General features: G+C 43.0%; 1 protein-coding gene and 1 long non-coding RNA gene across 2 annotated transcripts; both read left to right on the forward strand.

Moving 5' to 3' along the window:
- The first annotated feature begins 1,515 nt into the window (after nt 1-1,515).
- On the forward strand, nt 1,516-18,486 carry NFE2L3 (NFE2 like bZIP transcription factor 3). Its single transcript, XM_055805653.1, is given in 5 exon segments — nt 1,516-1,921; nt 13,258-13,362; nt 14,277-14,305; nt 14,307-14,355; nt 16,744-18,486. Coding segments are annotated over 5 exon segments (1,491 nt in total). The 5' UTR covers nt 1,516-1,822; the 3' UTR covers nt 17,953-18,486.
- On the forward strand, nt 2,456-5,768 carry LOC129784551 (uncharacterized). Its single transcript, XR_008747410.1, has 3 exons — nt 2,456-3,350; nt 3,603-3,661; nt 4,065-5,768. It is a non-coding gene; the product is annotated as an uncharacterized LOC129784551 (long non-coding RNA).
- Nucleotides 18,487-20,286: the final 1,800 nt, after the last annotated feature.

Consider the following 20,286-nt stretch of genomic DNA (forward strand, 5'->3'; position numbering starts at 1 on the left):
TGCAAATGCCCAAACAAGTCTGAAACGCTCAGATAAGCAGAAGCGATGAGAAGTGATAAAAGGCCTTTGAGAGTGATATGGAGAAATAGTGCAAAATAGGGACAATAAACATCGATTGTGATTGTATATGTCTGCTCAAGGAGTGTAGGTATGATGATTGGTCACATAACCATATAGTTTTAAGGAAATGCCTACTCTTCTTCCTCTAACAAAGGGGCTATCTATAAAAAGGATGAGAAACATTCCAATGTTATCTAGAGATCTCCTCGCTAAAGAAAATCAGATGATCGACAAGGACATGAATTAGCTGCAAACTTGCAAGACCACCACATTCCAGGAAAAGGACTGATAAGCTAATTAACATACGAAGTGAGAGTATGTTTAGGTTTAGGTAACAAATATGTATAGGCGTTAATTGAATATTCATATGTTTTATTGTATAAATGTGAGATGGTTCGTCACTTCGGGCATGCACGCTTGCGGAGGAGCGATCCCCCGTGCATCTGCGCGCAATAAACATACCTACTTTATAACTTTCGAGTTATAGAGTCTAATTCCGTACGTCAAGAGGAGCCAGAGAACGGACCGGGGAAAGGTACCTCCAGCATGTGCGAGAGTAAGTTCGGGTGGCGCTGAGCAGATGTGCGGTGGAAAATGCAGTTCGGTCGGTGGGAAGGCAAAGGCATCGGAGAGGTGTTTAGACACCAGTCCGACTAATTAAAACCCGTACCTTGTGGGGTTTTTTTTACTTGGAGATTCAAAAAACCGGGAGGAGAAAAAAAATGTTTACTACCGGCGGCAGGTGGGGAATCTCTTTGCATTTTTAAATACAAATATTTTTTTCCCCTTCCCTCCCCCGCTGCCCTGCTTTCTTGACTCTCCTCCTTTTATCTCTAGCTCGCTCCAGCAGCCGGCGGCCGCCGTCCCCCCGGGCACGCCGGAGCCCCCGGACCCTCCGGACCCAGGTGAGGGTCCGGCCCCGCGGGGCGGCGCTGGGCGGAGCGCGGGGAGCCGGGGGGTGTCCGCGGCCCCGACCCCGGCCCCGGGCCGCCCTGGCGCCGCCTCCCGCCCGGGGGAAGGGCCGGTGCGGCGGGGGGCCGGCTCGGAGGGGCGGGTCTGTGCCGGGCTGCGGGAGCCGGGGCGGCCGCCCGCCCCCCTGCACGCCCCAGCACCGTACGGGGCGCGTCGGTTGCGGGGAGCAGCGGGCTCGCCGCCGGCAGCCATGGCTCAGTCACCCCCCGCGCCTCCCCGGGCTCCGCTGGCAGCCGGACCTGCCCTGCCGGGTGCCCGCCCCGCCCGGGAGGGCCGCCCCCCGCCCTGCCGCGGCAGGAGGACGGGCAGGCGGCGGCCCCACGGCGGAGGTAAGGGCGGCGGGACGGCCCCGGGGCGACGTAGGGGCTGCCCCGGCTGGGCTGTTCCGGGCGGCGGCGGGTGCCGGGCCTGCCCCGCCGAGCGAGGGGGGCGGGTGGGGGGGCGAGCGGAGGGGGGCGCGGAGGGGGGCGCTGCGCCGAGCCAGACGCGGCCCCCGCCCAGCGGCACGGTGAGGGGCCGCCCCAGGGCCGTGCGGGGGCCGTGCGCGCCCCCTTCCCGCGGCCGGGAGGGGCTCCCGGGCAGCCCGGCCGGCCCCACGGCGCTGGGTGCCGGAGGTAGCGCCGCGCAGCCTGTGCTGACGGAGCGACCGCCGGCGGCTCCCCCGGCTCCTGCGGCGCTGCCCCGGCCCACGCGGGGCCCCGGCGCCGCTCGCCCCCGGCCGGCCAGGGTCGCCAGAACGGCGCTGGCGCTTCTGCTCGGCGCGCCCTGCGGAGCCGCCGCCGTTTTCTGGATGCGGGCGCAGGGGCGGCTCGGGGAGACGCCGTACGGCAGCGGGCGGGCAGCGCCGCCGCGGGGCACCGCCGTGAGGGGCGAGCTGCGCCTGGGGCCGGTAACCACGCGTGTCGGGAGCGTCGCTTAACGTCCTGGGGGCCTTACTGTGCCGGGGCCGACCCCCCAGCCTCGCCGCATCTGCGCTGTTACCGGGCTGGCACCTTGAACAACACGCGCGGGTAGCGGGGACCCGGCGGCGGTGGCCGGTTTCCCAGCTTTGGCCACGCACCGAGCGGTCCGTACCGTGTGTGCCCAGCCGCGCAGACCCTCGTCCCACGGGAGAGCCGTGTGCGGCTGTGGCTCAGGAAGATGAGCTGGGCCACACGGCTGCAGGGGCTGGTGGGCACAGGGTTTCATTTTCCCCGAGTAGTTTATGATCCGAGACTTCTGTGATACCTTGTGCAGGTACAAAAGGTGCAGCAACCCCAGGGTGGGGGGTTGTGACTCTGACGTTCAGTACGTTTTGAAATATCGAGTGGAACTACCAGCATTTTTCAAGTTGGTTTTGAACTGTTACAAATAGCAGGTTCTTATCGTGAATTAACAGACCAGCATCAACTGGTAATTGTTAAATTTGTCTTGCATGGTAGGTTCTTTTTTTCTTCCTTTTCTTTTTCTCCTTTTCTTCTCCCCTCCCCTCCCCCATGTGTTAGCTTGGTTATTTTTGTAAAGTAGTTGGAAAACTAGTTTCAACACCCTAATTGTAAGGGATCACCCCTTTCTATGGAGAGAAGATGATTCATTTCTTTGCTAAATGTAGGTCTGCACCTCTTGCTTAAGCACATGGTTTTTAAGTGAAAGAATGATTGGAGCAGGATAAGGCAAGGAATGTTCAGTTCTTGACCTAAAATGTAAATGGACTTCTAAGTGAAAGCCCCCCATGCGTGTTCCACCAGACTTATTTTGAAGTGTGTGACAGGTCCAAAACATGAAACACTAAGGAAAAAGTTGTGTTTTAAAGGTGACCTCTGTAGGTCTGAGTAAGTCTACTTGTGCTGTCAAAATGTTATTGTAACAGTATAATGGATTTCAAACTGGTTTAGCTGATTCATAACCTTTGTTTTGCCTTTTGCAAAATTGACCTGAGATATTTAAAGTTACTCTTACCCATGCTGTATCAGGATGAAGAGCCTGTGTAAACAGATGAAAGTGATTGTTTTGTTCTGCTTGCTATTGTGTGGAGTTTTGAAAAGTTAGCAGTTGGATTCATCCACCCCTGGAATAACTTTATTTATTGGGCCCCAGTCCCTGCTGAGAACATTGCAGGCAACACAGTGCAAGCTGTGGATCCTCATCCTTTGGGAACTGGTATTTAAAACCGCTCTGGAGGACAACTGCAGATGAAAAAGAAAACTAATTCAGTGCCTGAAGCATGCTAAACTGCATGGAGCACCTGGCTTATTTTTTCTGTTCTGTGCTAAAATGAGAGAGAGTGCTGTTTAGGACAGTCTGGGCACTTCATCTTTGACGATGAGTAGAGCAAACAGGTGGGTTCCTACTTTCATCTTGCTGCCTAACATTCTGGGATCAGCCCTAACCTTTGCATTCACTATGTTCCCAGCAAACTGTTTCATTCATTCTGTTTCTGTAATCACATGTAAGTTTGCAGATGAAATGTAAGCCCCACAGTATTTTGCTGCCTTGGTAATAACCCCCCTAAAAATATATTTATTCTGAAATCATCTTTTAGTGGAGAAAATAATCATGTGGTCTCAGAGTCTGGCTACCCATTTTCTTAGGTGGATGTGTGTAACAGGACCAAGGATAAAGAGCGCTTGTACCCCAGCGGACACTACAGGTGAGAGTTTTCTGTTCTGAATCCTGTCCATAACTCACTGTCCTGCATTACCTACAGCAGGTCATAGCTGGTGCTTGGTAGAAGATGTGTAGGTTTGGTTCACACGCAGGTTTAAGATTGAGACTAAGGTTCTAGGGTTCCTGCCTAGGAACCATGAGTTACATCTTTAAAGAAAAAGCAGTGAACTTTTGCTTTGAGTAGCCAGGAAATTATGCATCAGTTCATGCAAGGAAACAGAGTAATTTCTGTAGTAATGAAAGCCAATTCAGGTCCTGGCCTTTGCAGAATGCTCCAAGATTTTAGGGTCCAGTGGGTATGTTTGCTAAGGAAATAGATAAAAAGCGTAAGAGTGAACCTTGTCTTTTCTTTGGGGTAATAATTTGTCATGGTACTTTGTTTCCAGGTACAACACTATTTATCCACCACCTAGTCTTCCTCTTCACGGTTTGCTGAAAAAAGAGATTGCAGTCTTGTTTTTTTAAGAAGTAATTCATAACGGGAGCACCACTGACTCCTTAATATTCAGCACCTATTTGAGTGCTGACATTCACTGTTGAAAACATGGTTGCCTAAACTTTTTTTGGCCTCGTCAAACCTACTCATGTAAGTAGGTCACATAGAATAGGCCATATGTGAGTGGGTCACACTGACTGACTTACACAGGTGAAGTGAGGCATGTCTGCTTTTTTTTTTTTTTTCCTCACTGACATGTGGAATTAAACTCTATAACTCAGTATAGATTATAAAGCTGGTATGTTTAATTCACCGGCGGGCATCAGGGTAGATAATTCCAAAAGCACCTGCTGCCCTGACTTCTTTGTGCACGTGTGATTTAAAGTATACATTCATACATCCTCAACAGATGCCCTATTTATATATATATATATAGAGAGAGAGAGAGAGAGAGAATAGGTTGGGTTAGGATAGTCTACTGAGAAGTCATTATCATAAGTTTCCTCCCATTCGCGCTTGCGCGCTGTCTCCTGATGGTGGTCATGGTGGTGGTTGAGGATGAAGGCTTAGCAGTCTCCCTCGCTCTGAACTTTTCACCTTCACTCTTTGCGCAGACTCAGTTGTGTCTCGAGTTTTTTCCAAACCATAAACCAGGACAGATCCAGTTTTCCTATCTCAAGGCACAGATGTACATACTGGTGTCATCTTATCGGCACACAGAGCGTCCCAGGTCCACCTTATCAGTACGAAGGGCCTCAGGACTGGGATAATTTGCAAAGTCATACTGTGAAGCTCCGCGCCTCATTTGCGAAGTCACACTACAAAACTCCTTTTTGCACGTACAATGAGAATTTTAATTATTCTAAGTTTTCCATATCCTATTAATCTAGTTATTGCTAAGCTTTCTATCACCACTGTGCTTCTAAAGTGTTGTTGGATTGCTCAAGGAATGCATTTTAAGGAAAACACTAAACTGAGACACTGTGGTGGGTAAATTTTGAAGTTTTAAGCATGGAAAAAGAAGAAGGAAATAAAAAGGAAAAAAGACATAGAGGTGTTACATTGGTAGGGAAGAGAGAGAAGCCAACCCACAGGCACGTAACCTGGGATGCAGTCCATGCCCCAGTCTAACTGCATTTTCCTTAGGCTTCTCTGTAACCCTGCCCCGACAACGCTTCCAAAAGCTGTTACGTTGAGCCATAAATCCATATGCAAAATGGATGAGGCACATTTTCCAAAGCACCTTAAACGGTGTGTGGGGAAATGGGAGGCCTCAGTGCTGCAGGATGTGGCATCACCCCTATGTATATGGTAATATTATTCACAAATACAGAGAAAGTCTCAAGAGGCTTTTCATAAAACAAGTTCTTAGCTGAAGATCTTGCAAGGGTTCAGAGCTGGCCTACTTGATTCAATAGTTTTCTTTCCCCTTTCTCTCTGTATATCAAGATTTCTGTGTGTGCATGTGTGTGTATATATGTGTAGACATTTGAAGAAAGGGAGTATAAAAATTGGATGCGTTCTTTGTCTTTCATGGAATATACGTGGGGATTTATTTAGATTAGCAGCAATGGGCTATGTATCTGTTCAGTTTTTTTATCTGTGGCCTGAATCTTACAGTAAAAATGTTCTTATTTTCCAAATCGCATGAACACCCAAGCACTGATGCTGCCCATGCCAGCAGAAGAGGCAGTACCTGAACGAGAGCGGTAGTTGCTGTGCTGGGTCATTGTGCCATTACATGAGACATGTTCCAGCTTGCGGGGGGGGGGGCAGGGAAGGAAAGCACTGCTCCCACTCAAACCAAGTACGTTTGCTGTATTTATTTGGATGTATTACATACTCTATGATGATTTTGAAGCCTTTCCAAAGAACTGAATTCCTGTGCTCGATTAAAGAACACCTGCTCTAATTAATAATTAACATCCTAACATTGCTGCTGTTTATGAATTATGGAAGTTAAGGAAGAAGATGCACAGTGGGTGATTTGTATTGTTTGTACCGTATGTGTGTTTGTGTGTGCTCTATGTCTGTGCTTAGAAAGGGCAGTTTGGGGCAGGTTATGTGAAACCTCATACAAGCACAGTTCTTTGAACGCTGCTAGAGGCAGACTTTCACAGTATTAAAGCACTGGAGGGGGTGAATCTGTCCAGGACTTCGGGCACTGTTTGAAGTATTTACACTGACTGAGGATAGTTTATGATTTTTATTTTTTTTTTCTTGGTGAGTGTCAAAAATTTGGTAAAGTAAAGGTAAGTAGAAACCAGGTAGGCTTTTCTCCAGCCCATTTAAGAGCAGTCCCACTAAGCTGTGTGCTTAACTTACAGAACATATTTAAATTTATTTTTTTTTTAACACATTGAGCACTAGGGCATGGCAATATTGCTACGGAGGGACATCTGCAAATAGTTCAATGGGTTGGGTCTCTGCTCACGGATGACTTATCTGTTAGCCAGAACTCACCTAGGTTTAGTAAGAAGGTGCATGAAGGACCGTGTGGTGTTTCAGGGAGAGGTGGGCTGAGAGAATAACCTCAGACATTTGAGGTACGTGTTGTCTTGAAAGACTGGGATTTTAATTTTTGTTATGGTGTGCTGTGGGATGTACAAGGGTTTGAAAAAGCTGCATCAAATGAGTGGCCAAGAAGTGTGTAGTGGGAGTCAGGCGGGGAAGGGCTGACCTACGCCAGCATTATCCTGCTCCCTGGAGAGCGGGGAAGGTATTCCCAGTGTAGGGTGTGCATGAGAAGTGTATGTGAGAGGTAATGAGGGGAATATCAGGCATAAAGAGGAAAGAATTAAAGAGTGCGGTAAGTGTGGAAAACAGAAGAGTTTACATACAGTGACAGACGCAAGGTAAAGATGCTCAATCCCAGAGGAGCTGAAGTATCAGGCTGTGGATTTTGCGCGTGAGTTGGCAGGCGTTTGGGATCGCCATGGGGCTGGTAGCTTGAGCAAGCCGGGAGCCGGGTACTTGAGAAAGGTGTTTGCCTGGCAGGGCTCAAAAGGAAGACGTCTGGAACGGAGTTGTGGATGAAGTTTCATCAGAAAGGGTGAGCCCTGCGTCCTGCCGTGTTTATTTAGTGACTACATCGTACCAGTGAGGACATACTACCAACCTAGCCTGGATAAGGGGAGACAAAGAGAAGAGTCTCTTACAGAACCCAAATGTCACATAGTTTAATGACAAAATAGACATGCAGGGACAGCAGAGGCATAGGAAAGAGGTCTCCCCCCCGTTCCCCCCCACCCTCCACTCAATCTGGAAAAGTGATTGAATAAATTTAATAACCTTCATCAGATTTACTGTCAGAGATGTTGCATTCTTTAGGATGAAATTCTGGTGCAAAACACTAGATGGGACCAAATGGCTGGAGTGTAAAACTCTTTTGGTTTATGATTTAGAAGTGGTTTTAAAAGTTCATTTTGAAGGGGATGTTGAGTCGTCTTCAGCATGTCTGCTTTTTTTTATTTTTATTTTAAATTTTTTTGGATTTTGAAATTTGATGTCTCAATCGAAATTAGCGGTACTGTTTGTGTCTGCTTCAACTTGTACCTGTTTCTGCCTTCATCTGGGAAGGTGGTTGGTGTTAATTCTGTGTTTATGCTGAACGTGCAGAGAGTATGTGTGTTTTGTAATAGCTCACATAGCTGAGCCACACTGTGTAAAGCCCTAGCACTTTTGTTTCAGAATCGCATGTGGTTAGAGGTGCTAACAACTCTCTGCAACAGGAGCGCCTTTAACCGTGTGCGGTTGGTTGCAGCCCAGATGGTATTATTAGGATTTAGATGTGTCGTGGACATTTGGCAGGTGCCACATTTGGAGTCACAGTTATCTACAATTCGATTTACTCAATTGCGTTGCTTAATTAGCATGGTTTAGTGTGATTTTTTTTTTTTAAGTGTAGCCTTTTATAACATAACAGTTACTTTGTTATTTGGTGTTTCCATCTGCCATTCCACCCTCCATGCTTTCTAAACCCTGACTACATTTCAAATAATAAAGTACTCTTCCTGTGTTTTCAGGATATTTTAGGGCTCATTATGAATATAGAGAAACAGCAAAAAATGTTTTGCTTTTAACTCAGGTTAGGTAGATAGCAATTGGTAAGATTAATTATTATAATTTAAATTATCATATTATCATCTACACAGGCAAAGAGCAACATCAGTAACCTTAGAGCTATATGATAATAGCTATGCATAATTAGATTTAATTACTAATTGTATGTAATTCTACACAGTAGTAAAGTGAAACTACTGGTGATGTTACTAAAAGTTGTATTTCTTTTGCCTAATGTCTACAGGTGTGGGACAATTTTTTGGAAATGCTACTTAATGATTCCAAACATAGCAAAGATCACCAGGCCTGTGCTGCATCTTTTCAGCTAGTAGCAAGGAGAGGGCCAGTTCTGCAAAGAAGTGCAGTTAATAAAGGAGAAGGGACACAAGTCTGCAGAAAAGCATCTTAAAGGTTAGTAATGACAGTAGTGGAACAATTTAAAGCTTGACAACTAAAAGAGAATGTAATGTAGGACAATTAGAAGACAGCATGTGAACAGGATACACGAGTAATCAGCACAAAACGTGATGTCCTTTTGCAAATAGTCGTGGCCGTATACCTTTGCCCTGGCACTGGGATATTCGTAGAGGTAACTTGGAGTCTGACTGCAGTGAAACAGCTTTTCCAGGGGCAGGTACCCCTGACTGTTGGTGCTGTCTGTGCACCCAGGCAGAACACCCTGTCTGCTCAGTTCTGCTGTGGTGAGATGTTGCTGCTATTAAGTCCAGAGCTAGTTCCAGTGTCTCCATGCACTTGTAGCCCTGAGCTGTGTAGTTTTAGCCCTGTTTAACAAATGCATGCTGATTGACAGCTGAAAACAGCTCGCTTATGCTTTCTGCTGCTCCTAGAGAGGGGTCTTGTTCACCCATCCAACGCATCGTGGTGGACCTATTTGTATTTTGGTATCATTACAGGTTTTGCTCCCTACGTGTTGTTTTATGGACAACAAATAATACATGAGTGTGGGGTGCAAAGGGAGGAGTTATGTGGAGGGATAGTTTGATGTACGGTGCACCCAATTCATGCTGAGAACGATACTCCAATGTATTTAATTGGAAACTGAAGGCTCTATTTTTAACATAGTAGAAAACTCTGGAAACCTGCCAGAGCAGGCGGCATCCTTTCAATTAAGCGTAGTCCAGGCCACCCACCTGAAAATCGTACTTTCTCTCACCCTCCACATTGATTCTTGGATCACCTTAAGTAGCAGCTTTGTCATAATTTACTATTTTTCATATTCCAAAGACTGACAAACCGAAGCTGTAGTTGACCTGTGGTAAGTTGTACGTTAGGGAATGGGCAGATGCACGGTTTGAGTCCAGCTCTCCAGCCGACAGGGCTGGTGGATAATTTGGTAAACCAGACTTAGTGTCAGATTGCGTTCTGTAGCCCAACTGAAACTACTAGATGGCAGAAGCAAGACTACAATTCGAGCTACTTGAGGATTTATTTTTTCATTATTTTTCGTGGGAGTGTTAGTGTAAACCTCCTGCCTTGTGCTTGCACAGAAATCCTTCCAAATGCAAATGGAAGGTTGTCTTCAGGTAGGGTTTCATGTGGAAGCAGCCTGCTGTGGGAGGTGTGAACTTCCACAGCCTCCAGCGGTAGGAGTGTAAAGACTGCAGCAGTAAATGGGGTTGGTGGTAATATTAAGTAATCTGCAATCAGCAAAAATCAGTCTTTTTCTCTGTACAGAGACCAACCACATGTGATCTTGATCTAGCTCTTGGGCTTGTAGTGATATGGTATTACTCAATTACTGTTTCTTCTGTTGTTAATGCAAAATAAGCAACAGGACAGAAATGCTAAGTGTGGCAGTGCTGTACGGAGTAAGTGGTATTTACACCTAATCCCTTTTGTCATTACATATGTATTCAGATTGCAAAATTAAGCTGTATTTAAGAAATGCCTTATTCAAAAACATGATATGGCTGTTTCTGGAGGAGTTCTCCTCCTGTTTCCTCCTGTTCTTCCCAAAGCAGTAGCCCAGCAGTCAATCCCAAGTGATGCGTAGGCATAGAAAGAAGCATTCAGTTGTTGAACAGTATTTTTCAGCTGTTCTTCATCACTGGGAAAGACTAACAAGCTGGTGGGAAGTGTAATGTCGGAGAGTAACTCTTTTAACAGCATAATCCAGGGGATTTTTCTTTAAAGCCAAAACTGAGAAACTGAGGGGAAAAGGTTCTGGTTGTGTTATGTGATTTCTGCATAGAGTGTTTCACTGAAATGATCCTCTACATAGAAATTGGTGCTGTGAGCAATCTTGCTTGTACTGTATCTGTACCACCGCTGGTGTGAAAAGCTGGTCACAGGGTCGTGCTCCTTCAGAAACTGCCCTGGCAGTGGTGAAACTTTTTTTTTTTTTTTTTAAAAAAAAGGATGGGTAACTTATTGCAGTAATAATCAGTGTGAGCAGGCATGAGCGTATTTTAATACCATCTGCTGGAGGAAGAAATTGTCGTGGTAAGACTAACATGGTGCAGCATTATTAAGCTCATTCAGTAAGGATGGTACATTCACTTTGGTAAACTGCAGTGAACGGTCGTGCTCACAGATGTGAAACCCTGCCTCCCTCCCGTCCCCACTGGCACCTCCATTCGCAACAGCAGGAGCTTTGTGCAAAGGTCAGAGGAGGACTCTGACCTCCATGCTGTTCTTAAGCCAAAGCCTCGTTGTGTCCTATGGCTTCACAGAGAAGATAGTCAAATACATTAATTTTTCTTAAAAAGATACATAAAAATCAAGGCAGACTCCAGATACATCCAATGATTAATTTTAGAATTTATCCCCCATCTCTTTAGTGGTCAACAGCTCTATATATTGATAGGGAAAGACCTGAGAAGTTAGTTGTCTGTGGCTTCCTGGGGAAACCAAAGCCACGACAGTCTTCACAAATTTCTACAATCTTCAGGAGCATTTAGTTTCTCTTTGGAATGGACCTGTCCAGTCAGGCATGTCAGAAATTCAGTTGTCCTCATGGTGGTGCTGGGAAGGACCATCTCCACCGTAGACTTCAGCAGACTAGCATTGTGTGCAGGCAGTTTTCCACCATAAGCAAGTGGAACTGTGGAGTGTTGAATGATCTCTAGGACACACTGTGAAATCTTCACAAAGTTTCCACAAGCTTTTCTCTTCCCTGGCACTAAAATAGGTTTGTACACCTGGCAATTTTAATAGGAGCCATCAAGTTGTCACTCATATACTTTCTGTATTCAAAACCAGTGCTTTCAGTTGTTTTTTCAAAGCATCACGTTATAGATACCGTATTTCTTAACTGGTTCCTGCATTTGCCTCTTCGTCAGCCACTAGAGTAATGAATTTGCTGCGTTATTCAGAGCTGAGTACTGTCTTAGCACCAGCAGCTTTCCAGGCCACTCAGCTAAAGAGGAGCTGCTTGAAGTCTTTAATAGCAGTTATCCTTGACTTCTTATCCACTTTTTGATGATTATGATGATGGATTTTATTATTTAGGATGATGATAGATCATATTCATTGGACAAGTATTAGGTTGGTTCTTTGTCAAATTATAGATGAGCCCTGATCTTGCGAATGTGTAATTATGGGACTAACCATGCCTGTGAGTAGGTCCACTGCACTCATTTAAGCATTTGCAAATAGCTAGTTACCATGTTCTCAGTGTCCCATAACGAAATTCCCTCTCCTGCTGTTTTACGACATAGAGGAAAACTGGTTTGGGGGGGGGGGTGTTTAGAAAAGTAATTTTTTCTTATTATTTGGCAATAACAAGTCATATGGTCATTGCCAACTGCAGCTGACAAAGAAGACACAATGAATTGGAAAGTCATTTTTAATAACTAGAAACTGTTAGGCATCATTGAAGGAAAGCACCTCTTGTATCAGAGTGACAGATGAGTGCCCTGTATATCTATTTCTTGTTAGAAATGCCTGTTTATAAAATGTTCCCTTCCAATCCTTGAAAAGAAAGTACAGAAAAATGGAAAGCCAACAAATTAAAAATAAAATTTATGTTCATAGTTTAAAGAGTAAATGTTAATAGAATTAATCAAAATGAAATCAATTTATTTTCAAATTTTATTTAACTTTACTCCAGAGTTTTGTTTTTAAACCCTCTTACATTTTAGTTTTAATGTATTTTGTATGAAGCAATAATTTTTTAAAAATCTCTTACACATTTTGGTGATGTTACAGGTGAAGCTTTTATATAGTTTATGCTTTCATGTAAAACCTGAAAAGTAAAATTTTTATTTTTAGAACAGGACACTAACTTAGAACATTTGCTGCTGTTGAGAGCTTGTCTTTCCTGCTCCTGCCATAGCATTTAACTGGGAGTATATGAAACTAATGTAATGCAGCCACTTGGTTTTCTGGCTGCCATTCCACTGAGTTTCTTGTTTTAATCACTCAGGCTTGCCCTATAAAAGATGAAATATCAAAGTTTTTAAAAATGTAAATATGCAAAGTCCTTTGGCAGTGATTCCTTCTTCCTTCAGCCCTATAATAAAAACACAAAAAGTCTGCTGATAGGACTATACTTGAAAAATGCTTCTGAGACCACTAAATTGGAACAGTTTCACTGATGGAGATTGAAAAAAAATTTTTTTTCACCCACTCCATCATGTGGATATATTGTAACTGGGTAATGACCGCATGAAGTGATGCAGAAACAGAGCTGCTGTTACCGTACCTGCTAAGGTGATGGTTTTACTTTAGCGAGGGATTTTGCTAGCTGGCCATGTGTAAGTGCCTGTTTTAAGATTCCACCCCAGAGTATATATTTGGCTTGACTATGTTGTGAAATGGCATCCATAGGACACTGATAGCACAAACTTTCCATAAAATCACATCTTCATGTGTCTGTCTAAGAAAAAATTTCTCTGCTGATGGGTTCAGTGCCTGGGCACCAGAACGGGAGGTGGTGTCTGCACTCCTGAACGGACACCAGTCTCATTTGGACCCCAAAGTCTACACAGAGTCAGTTCATCCGCATGAATGAACCGTTCAGCGTGTATTTTATTTGAAATGCTATAGCTGTAGAAAAAAAGAAAAAAAAGTGCGTTTTCAAGAGTAATTTTGGCAACGTGTTTTATTTGTGTCTCCAGGATGTTGACCTGAAAGCATGTCAGGAAGCTTTGGATCACTGCTGTCCACGCCAAGGAGATGATCAGCTGGAACTGCAAGAGAAGGAGGAAGAAGACATAAATCAAGTAAATAATGGAAAAAAGGAAAGAAGGGAAGACTGAAAAGGAAGTGAGGAAGGCTATAGGTCTTATATAGAGGTAATATAGGGATAGAGAGTGGTGAAAGAAAGGGGTGAATGGTGTTGAAAGGAATATCTGATTTCCTTTTTTCATTTGGAGTGTACACCTGGTACATCTTGAAAATTGCTTCCCCCTCTAGTATAGTTTATGTAGTTAAAATGTTGTAAGGTTTACAGAAGTGACTTGCAACTAACTATTTTTCAATTTGTTTTTATTTTCTCCATTGTGAAGATGTTGTGTTTGTGGGCAGATATTTTTTTTTTTTTTTTGCCTACAGATGCTAGAGATGTGGATGTTAAATTATACTGCTTTCACCATTTATGTAAAGCTTGATGTTCAGGTGCAGATTTACATTTGGGAGACTGGGTTGTTCAGATCTTAACATGTGTATTGTAACTAGAAGGCAGAGAAATAATCTTAATGGTGTTAAACCAAAACAGGTACACTTTGGGTTTTGTTCTCTCTGAAATCTACAATGAAAAGAAAATCTAATCTTCTTGAGACCTTGTGAGAAATGACAACACCGATCCGGGTTTCTCATTAGCTCGTCTGTTTGCCACTGCCCTGGCAGATAGGCTTTGAAAAAATACTTGATTTTTACACAGTTTTGGGTAGATGCAACCTCAGAGAGGAGGAAAGCCACAATCCCGTTGTTGTGGGGCAGAGCAGAGATGCTCCTGCCGTGGGGTTACTCCTCGTTCTAGCGACGTGACATCTCCCCTCGGGATGAAGGCTTGATAGCAGGGTCAGCAGCGGTATTTGACTGAGCTGTGCTCTGTTTTCTCTTGGACTTTGATTTTTACTTCCTTTTGGTTAAAATAACTGTGCTTTACAAAGTGTTTTTGTTTCTTCTGTCACAGAGAAACCACAACCATCTATATTCCCTTCTCAGAGGGCTATTTACAGCTTCTGTCATCGCAGATGGAAAACTTGCTAGAGGTAAATGAGAAAACACATGTATTACTAATAGATTGGAATACAGTCGGTGATTACTGGATAATGACTAACTCTGTTTTATCTAATAAAAAACCACCCAGGGAATATATCAGCAAATCAATGTAGTAAAACTTACCTGAAGACATTAAGGATACTACTATCTACCTTTTACAGCCACTTTCATTGGCTCTACGTGAAAAATTTTCCCCAGTAACTTGTCTGGATTTGAAAGCTACAGAGTCCTGCTTTTCCTGTGACCTGGTGTTCAAAGTCAGATGCAGCCACTGGACAACTTAATTAGTTCAACTAGTAATTCTCTTGCTGAAACCAAATGCCAATTCATATTTATATAGCAGCTCTTGGTGTGTTTCTCTAGAGCAACTATCAGCCATTAAGCATTTGTGGTGAAAGATTGCTGTTGTCATAAATACCGGGTCAAGTGCTTAGACGTGTACTACCCTCAAGAAGAACAGACCCATCTTTGCTGCAAATCAGGTCAGTCAGCATTAGCAGCAAACCCATTTTTTTCTTCTTTTTTTATCCTCTGGGCTTCTGATACTGTTGTTTACTTTCTAGGTGATCATCTTCACAAAAAACAATTGTTATCTTAATTGGAGTCTCCCTCCTCTCCCGGAGCTCGTAGCTGCAGTCATTAACCATGAAGCTACTCCCTACATTCCTTTTTTGCAATAGTCCAAGTGCGTCTTGCATGCACTTCCCATTGCAGGAGCCTGCCAGGATCATTAGTGTTTTCCAAATAACTTCATGGTTATCTTTGAAACACCTAATTTTGGGAATTTTTAGGTTGGATAGTGCCTCCTAGCCCATAAATAAGCCTCCTCCTCTGTTCAGCTTTGGTAGAAGATTGCACACTAAGGTTCAGAAATTCAACTGTTTAGTTTTCTCTGTTCCTTTCATAATTTGAAAGGAATTTGGCTGTAGCTTTTATGTAGCTATACAATACACGGTTGCATATTTTATGTAAGACTATTAATGCACTGCCATCTTGTGACAACCTATCTGGTGAAAATGGATTGCTTGTTTCTTCCAGGTAACAATTCTTTACAGTGTGGGGGGATTTTTTTTAATAGTTTAATTGTTAAGAATATTTATTTTCAAGGGCTTAATTGAAAATACCAGCTTTATCTCACAGGCTACAGGTGGTCTAGTATAAGGTAACTTCCTAGGAGAAATAAGGCAAGACTTTTTTTTCAGTTACCTGAGCTCCCAGTAAGCACAGTAGAGAACTTAAGACATTCTGGTCATTATGGTACGTCATTCCTTTCCTGTGGAAAATGCTTTTTACATTGTCTGTTCAATGAACAGCAGTCAGAAAAGCCCTTTCCTGCATCAGTGTAGGGATGCTTAGCTATGGAGGAATCGTATCATATGCTTCCTACTTGATCTATTTACATTCCCAAGTTTTTATGACTACTTTGCTTGTCTTCAAGTGCTCTGACATAATCTTGGGCAGTGGCTTTGTACTTCTAGGACCCAGCAAGTATATAACCCAGGCCCACAAAAGGTGGGCCTTGATGCTGCTGCAGCACTTGTTTGTTGTCTGGACTTCAGGGCTGAGGCATCATACAGCAGCTTTATTTTTGTAAAAGAAAAATTGAAGAGTAATTTAAAAGTCAAAATACATCCACAGAAGGTGTGATCTGGGGGGGGATGTTTGCTCCAAACTGATTAGTAAAGAGTTGAGAGTTGAAATCAGAACGCGATAGACCTGAGTTCAGAAGGAGCTAAGCCAGCGTGGCAGCTCACAGCCCCGAAGGCTTTATAAACTGTGAAAGGAAAGCAGTGAGACTGTGACAGTATGATCTTAACGTTCCTGCCCTCCTCCCCTCTTTTCTTACACCGCTGCTCCCACTGGCTAACTCCTGAAGGTGAGCTATTTCTCTTCTTTACAAGGTTAATTTTATAACTGTTCAGCACCTTGAACCAGGTCACCCTGGAATTGATTGATTATCAGTACCACAACCAGGGAAGGCTCAGGACTGCTTCTCCTAGGAGGACCTTTTCTTAGAGCAGATCGTTGTAACATGTAGGCTGTAGTTTGATGTACACTTAGCAACAGCCCCATTTCTACTTCTCAATACTCATCCGTCCCACACTGTCCTTTGTGAGTCCTCCTCCCATCCCTCCAGTCACTTTTCTCCTGCACCCTTCCTGCTTCCTCTTGCTGTATGCCAACATGGGTTATGCTTTGTACAAATGGGAAACAATATTCAGGATAGCTAGAAGAAGAGTTTAACATGCAAAATTTTGACTTTAATAGAGTCAAATAGTGGAATATTAAAAAACAAATTGATCAAGACTGTGTAAGTGAGGGATGTAGAGGCATTAATTTTATAAAAGATCCCATTTTTTCCCCTCATCATCTTTTAGGTGGGTTTACTGAAAGATATGCAAGTTGCTACTTCTAGTAGAAGCCAAGACCCATCATCCTCACACCACAATATAAGTTTCATCCAGACACATCACCAGTGTTTCAGTCCTCGTGATGCCACGATACTAAGTACAGACTACCCCACTCAATCAAATTCAGAAACACATTTACAAAGGCAAGAGTCTTTTCCTCAGTCAACCACTAATATCACAAATCCAGAATCATTACTTCATGGGTCGGATCTGACAGGGCTGTTTTCAGTTGATGACATCAGAAACCTAATAGCCCCTGATGGTAATTTTGATGAAATTAAATTCATGGTTTTGGCTTTGGAGGAAGGCTTTCATCCTAGAGAAGTTTCTCAGCTCTTTGAAGAAGCTGGCTCAGATTCAGGACTGTCTTTGAATTCGAATCATAGCACCACCTCTTACTCAGTCTGTAGTGAAGGTGCTTTTGGGTACAGCAGTGATGTTAAATCTGCTTCTTCACATGGCTTAGGAGCTGTTGGTAGCCATTGCCAAGAACACACTAAATATGGCCACGTGGAATATCCAGGTGATTCAGAGTGTTCTAGAGAAGCGACACTTGAGCAGTTTCTTCATACCCACACTTATAATCAGCTGCCAGGTCAACCAGCATCCACTCCAGAGCATCATCAACAGATGCAGATGAAGAAACCAAACAAAGTAAAGGGTAAGTGCCCCAATTCTACTGATACAAACCCTAGCAGCGATGAATGCCATGCAGAAGCTCTGAGAATACCGTTTTCAGATGATGAAATTGTGAGCATGCCTATGGACTCTTTCAAAACCTTGCTAGCAAAGAACCACCTGACAGATACTCAGGTATTACTTCTACGTGACATCAGACGAAGAGGAAAAAACAAGGTCGCAGTTCAAAATTGTCGTAAACGCAAACTGAATGCAATTCTTAGCTTGGAAGAAGATGTGTGTAACCTTCAGACACAAAAGGAAAGCCTTAAAAAGGAGCACTCTCAGTGCAGCAGATCAATCAGGCAGATGAAGCAAAAATTAAACAACTTGTACCGTGACATTTTCAGTAGATTGAGGGACGACCAGGGTAGACCTGTTAACCCACGCCAATATGTCATTTGTTGCCATAGTGATAGCAGTGTTTTCATAATGCCCAAACACTTTGTCACATCAAAACAGAAACAAGACAACAAAAAAGAGCAGAAACAAAAATAAGATGGCTGAAGATCTATTAGGTTTTATTTTCCTGAAAGCATAACAATATTTACGTGAAGACCGGAGGTCATTGACTACAATAATACACGCAGAAAAGACTACATTTGAGAAGACTGGATGTTCAAGGGTCTGGCAAACCCAACTGACTGATCTGTTAGAAGGGCTGCCAGCTGAGGCTTCCAGAATGATGAAATCTGTTTTAATTAGAATTAAAGGAGCTAGGCCATTGGTGTAAGCGTAGTTATATAGACCTGTGTAAAACTAGGAATTCTGGTGATGGGGGAAGGAGGAGAGCATTAATGGGGAAAAAAAGCAAGCTTTAGATCAAAGATACACGTAGAAGAAAAATGTGGTTTCAGTACCTGATTCTTCATACACAAAGTGACCTTATTTTATTCTTTTTTAGCACTGAAAGAAAAACTGTAGCTCAATTTAATCTTCACCTTAAATTCACTGTGGGTTTATGTATTCCTAAGAGATACTCTGTGCTTTGCATTTGTTCAGAGCTGTTCTGCTTTTCCTAGTTTCCCTTTGAGGAGAGAGGCTGAGGAAGCAATTGCATTTTTGCTTATTGCTTTCACCATCATGGCTCCAAGCAAACATAACATGCCGGTTAATTTTACACTCGTATGGAACATCTGCAAATAGATTCTGAAAAATAACTTGTATCTGATTCAATATTTTCTTACCTTCATCCTCTGCAACTGAATCATTCTCAGCTTTTCTTCCATGAAAGTGAGTAATGGTGAACGAGTTCCCCGTCGTTTCCTGGTTTGTGATGCATTTATTTGTGTACCTTCCCTCTTCTCCCCATTTGGATACATTCCTGGAAAAGTACTGAAGTTTTTCCTTTTAACTTTTTAAAACTGGTATTTTTAAAGTATCTTCAATGTTGTGGATTATTTTTTTTTGTCTCCCTAAACCTTTAAAGTAAATTAAACTGAAGCAAATTGCTATTTATCTGTACTTGTGATAATGAGGTTACACTCCAACAGTGGCTTGGAATGAAGAGATGAACTTTTAGTTTTGATATTTATTTTTGCTATGAAGAAGATGACATTTTATTCACTCTCATGCTTATTCACAACACCTTATCCTTTTCTCTTTTACAACCTGAAAAGGGTCTGGAAAAAAAGATGGCCTGAAAGGCATGTAGTGAATTATATGGAATGTTAGAAGTATACTAGTTCATAAGATATTAAAAGAATTACTAACAACTAGATAGCAAGAAATACTTTTTATATCTTTTATCAACAAAACCCATTAAAATAAAATCTCACTGATTATGGGATGATGACAACATAGCAACTTGATGATCAGGTATGTCAGAAAAAGCACTTGCACCAAACACAGGAAAACTACACATACATGCAATACAAGTTTAAATGCCAAATTATCCCTTTTGAAGAAATAAACTATGCCACTAGCATGTAAATAATGTTTGTTTGCTCTTGTGTGCACAGCACCTGGTAGCATCGAGTGGTTATTTTCTAAAAAGAGCGCACTGCCTCAGAATGCACTGAATTACTGATAATGAAAAGAGCCAGTTTGAACAGTTTCCTCTGCATTTTATATTAAAAGATTTCTTTATAAACAAACACATGCATCTTGCCAGTTTTGCCACAGCCTCAAATTGATAGAGTAAATTCATAGTGGAAACTTTCACTAGTGAGGCCCTGAAATTTCTTGCTGTTGGTTGAGCATCAGTGTGAAGCATCTCCATCCTAACCGGTATTCACAAGGCATTTATTTAATTGCTAGCTCATCAACCAAAACATGCCACAGGTAACGGGTACATAAAATTAATTGTGACCTTTATTTCTAGTTCCAGGAAAAATAAAATAGTATGTTTGAGTGAGCACAATTCTCATCTTTTAATTGAGTGACATAAACATTTTAAAGTGCATGCAGGTAGCCTTTGCAGGACCAGGTCTAAGTGGCCCACGTGCACACATTCTGACAAGATAGGCCTATAACTGATAAAACCAGAAGCCCAAGTATTTCTGTTTTAGTCTCACAAGTTTCTACAGTCCTACGAAGGAGGGGAGAAAAAAATATATATTCTTTTTTAAAATTAAAAATGGTTAAACCTCCTGATGCCCACTCATTCAGTAGCATTAGAGAGCAAGTTCTGGGGATTCTGCATACAAAAGCCAGCTACTAGTGGAGTAAAACATACACCCAACTGAGGAACAGTTGCATGGTTACATTTTGGCACCTGCTGAAAATGGGGAACCACGCTGAACTCTTTCAAGCAATCCCAATAGGAAGTAGCATGCTCCAGCTGAAGCATAGAAAGCGGAGACATCGGCCCCAACCCCATCCCCTTACCTG

The sequence above is a fragment of the Falco peregrinus genome, chromosome 5 (assembly GCF_023634155.1).
Source record: "Falco peregrinus isolate bFalPer1 chromosome 5, bFalPer1.pri, whole genome shotgun sequence".
NCBI lineage: Eukaryota > Metazoa > Chordata > Aves > Falconiformes > Falconidae > Falco > Falco peregrinus.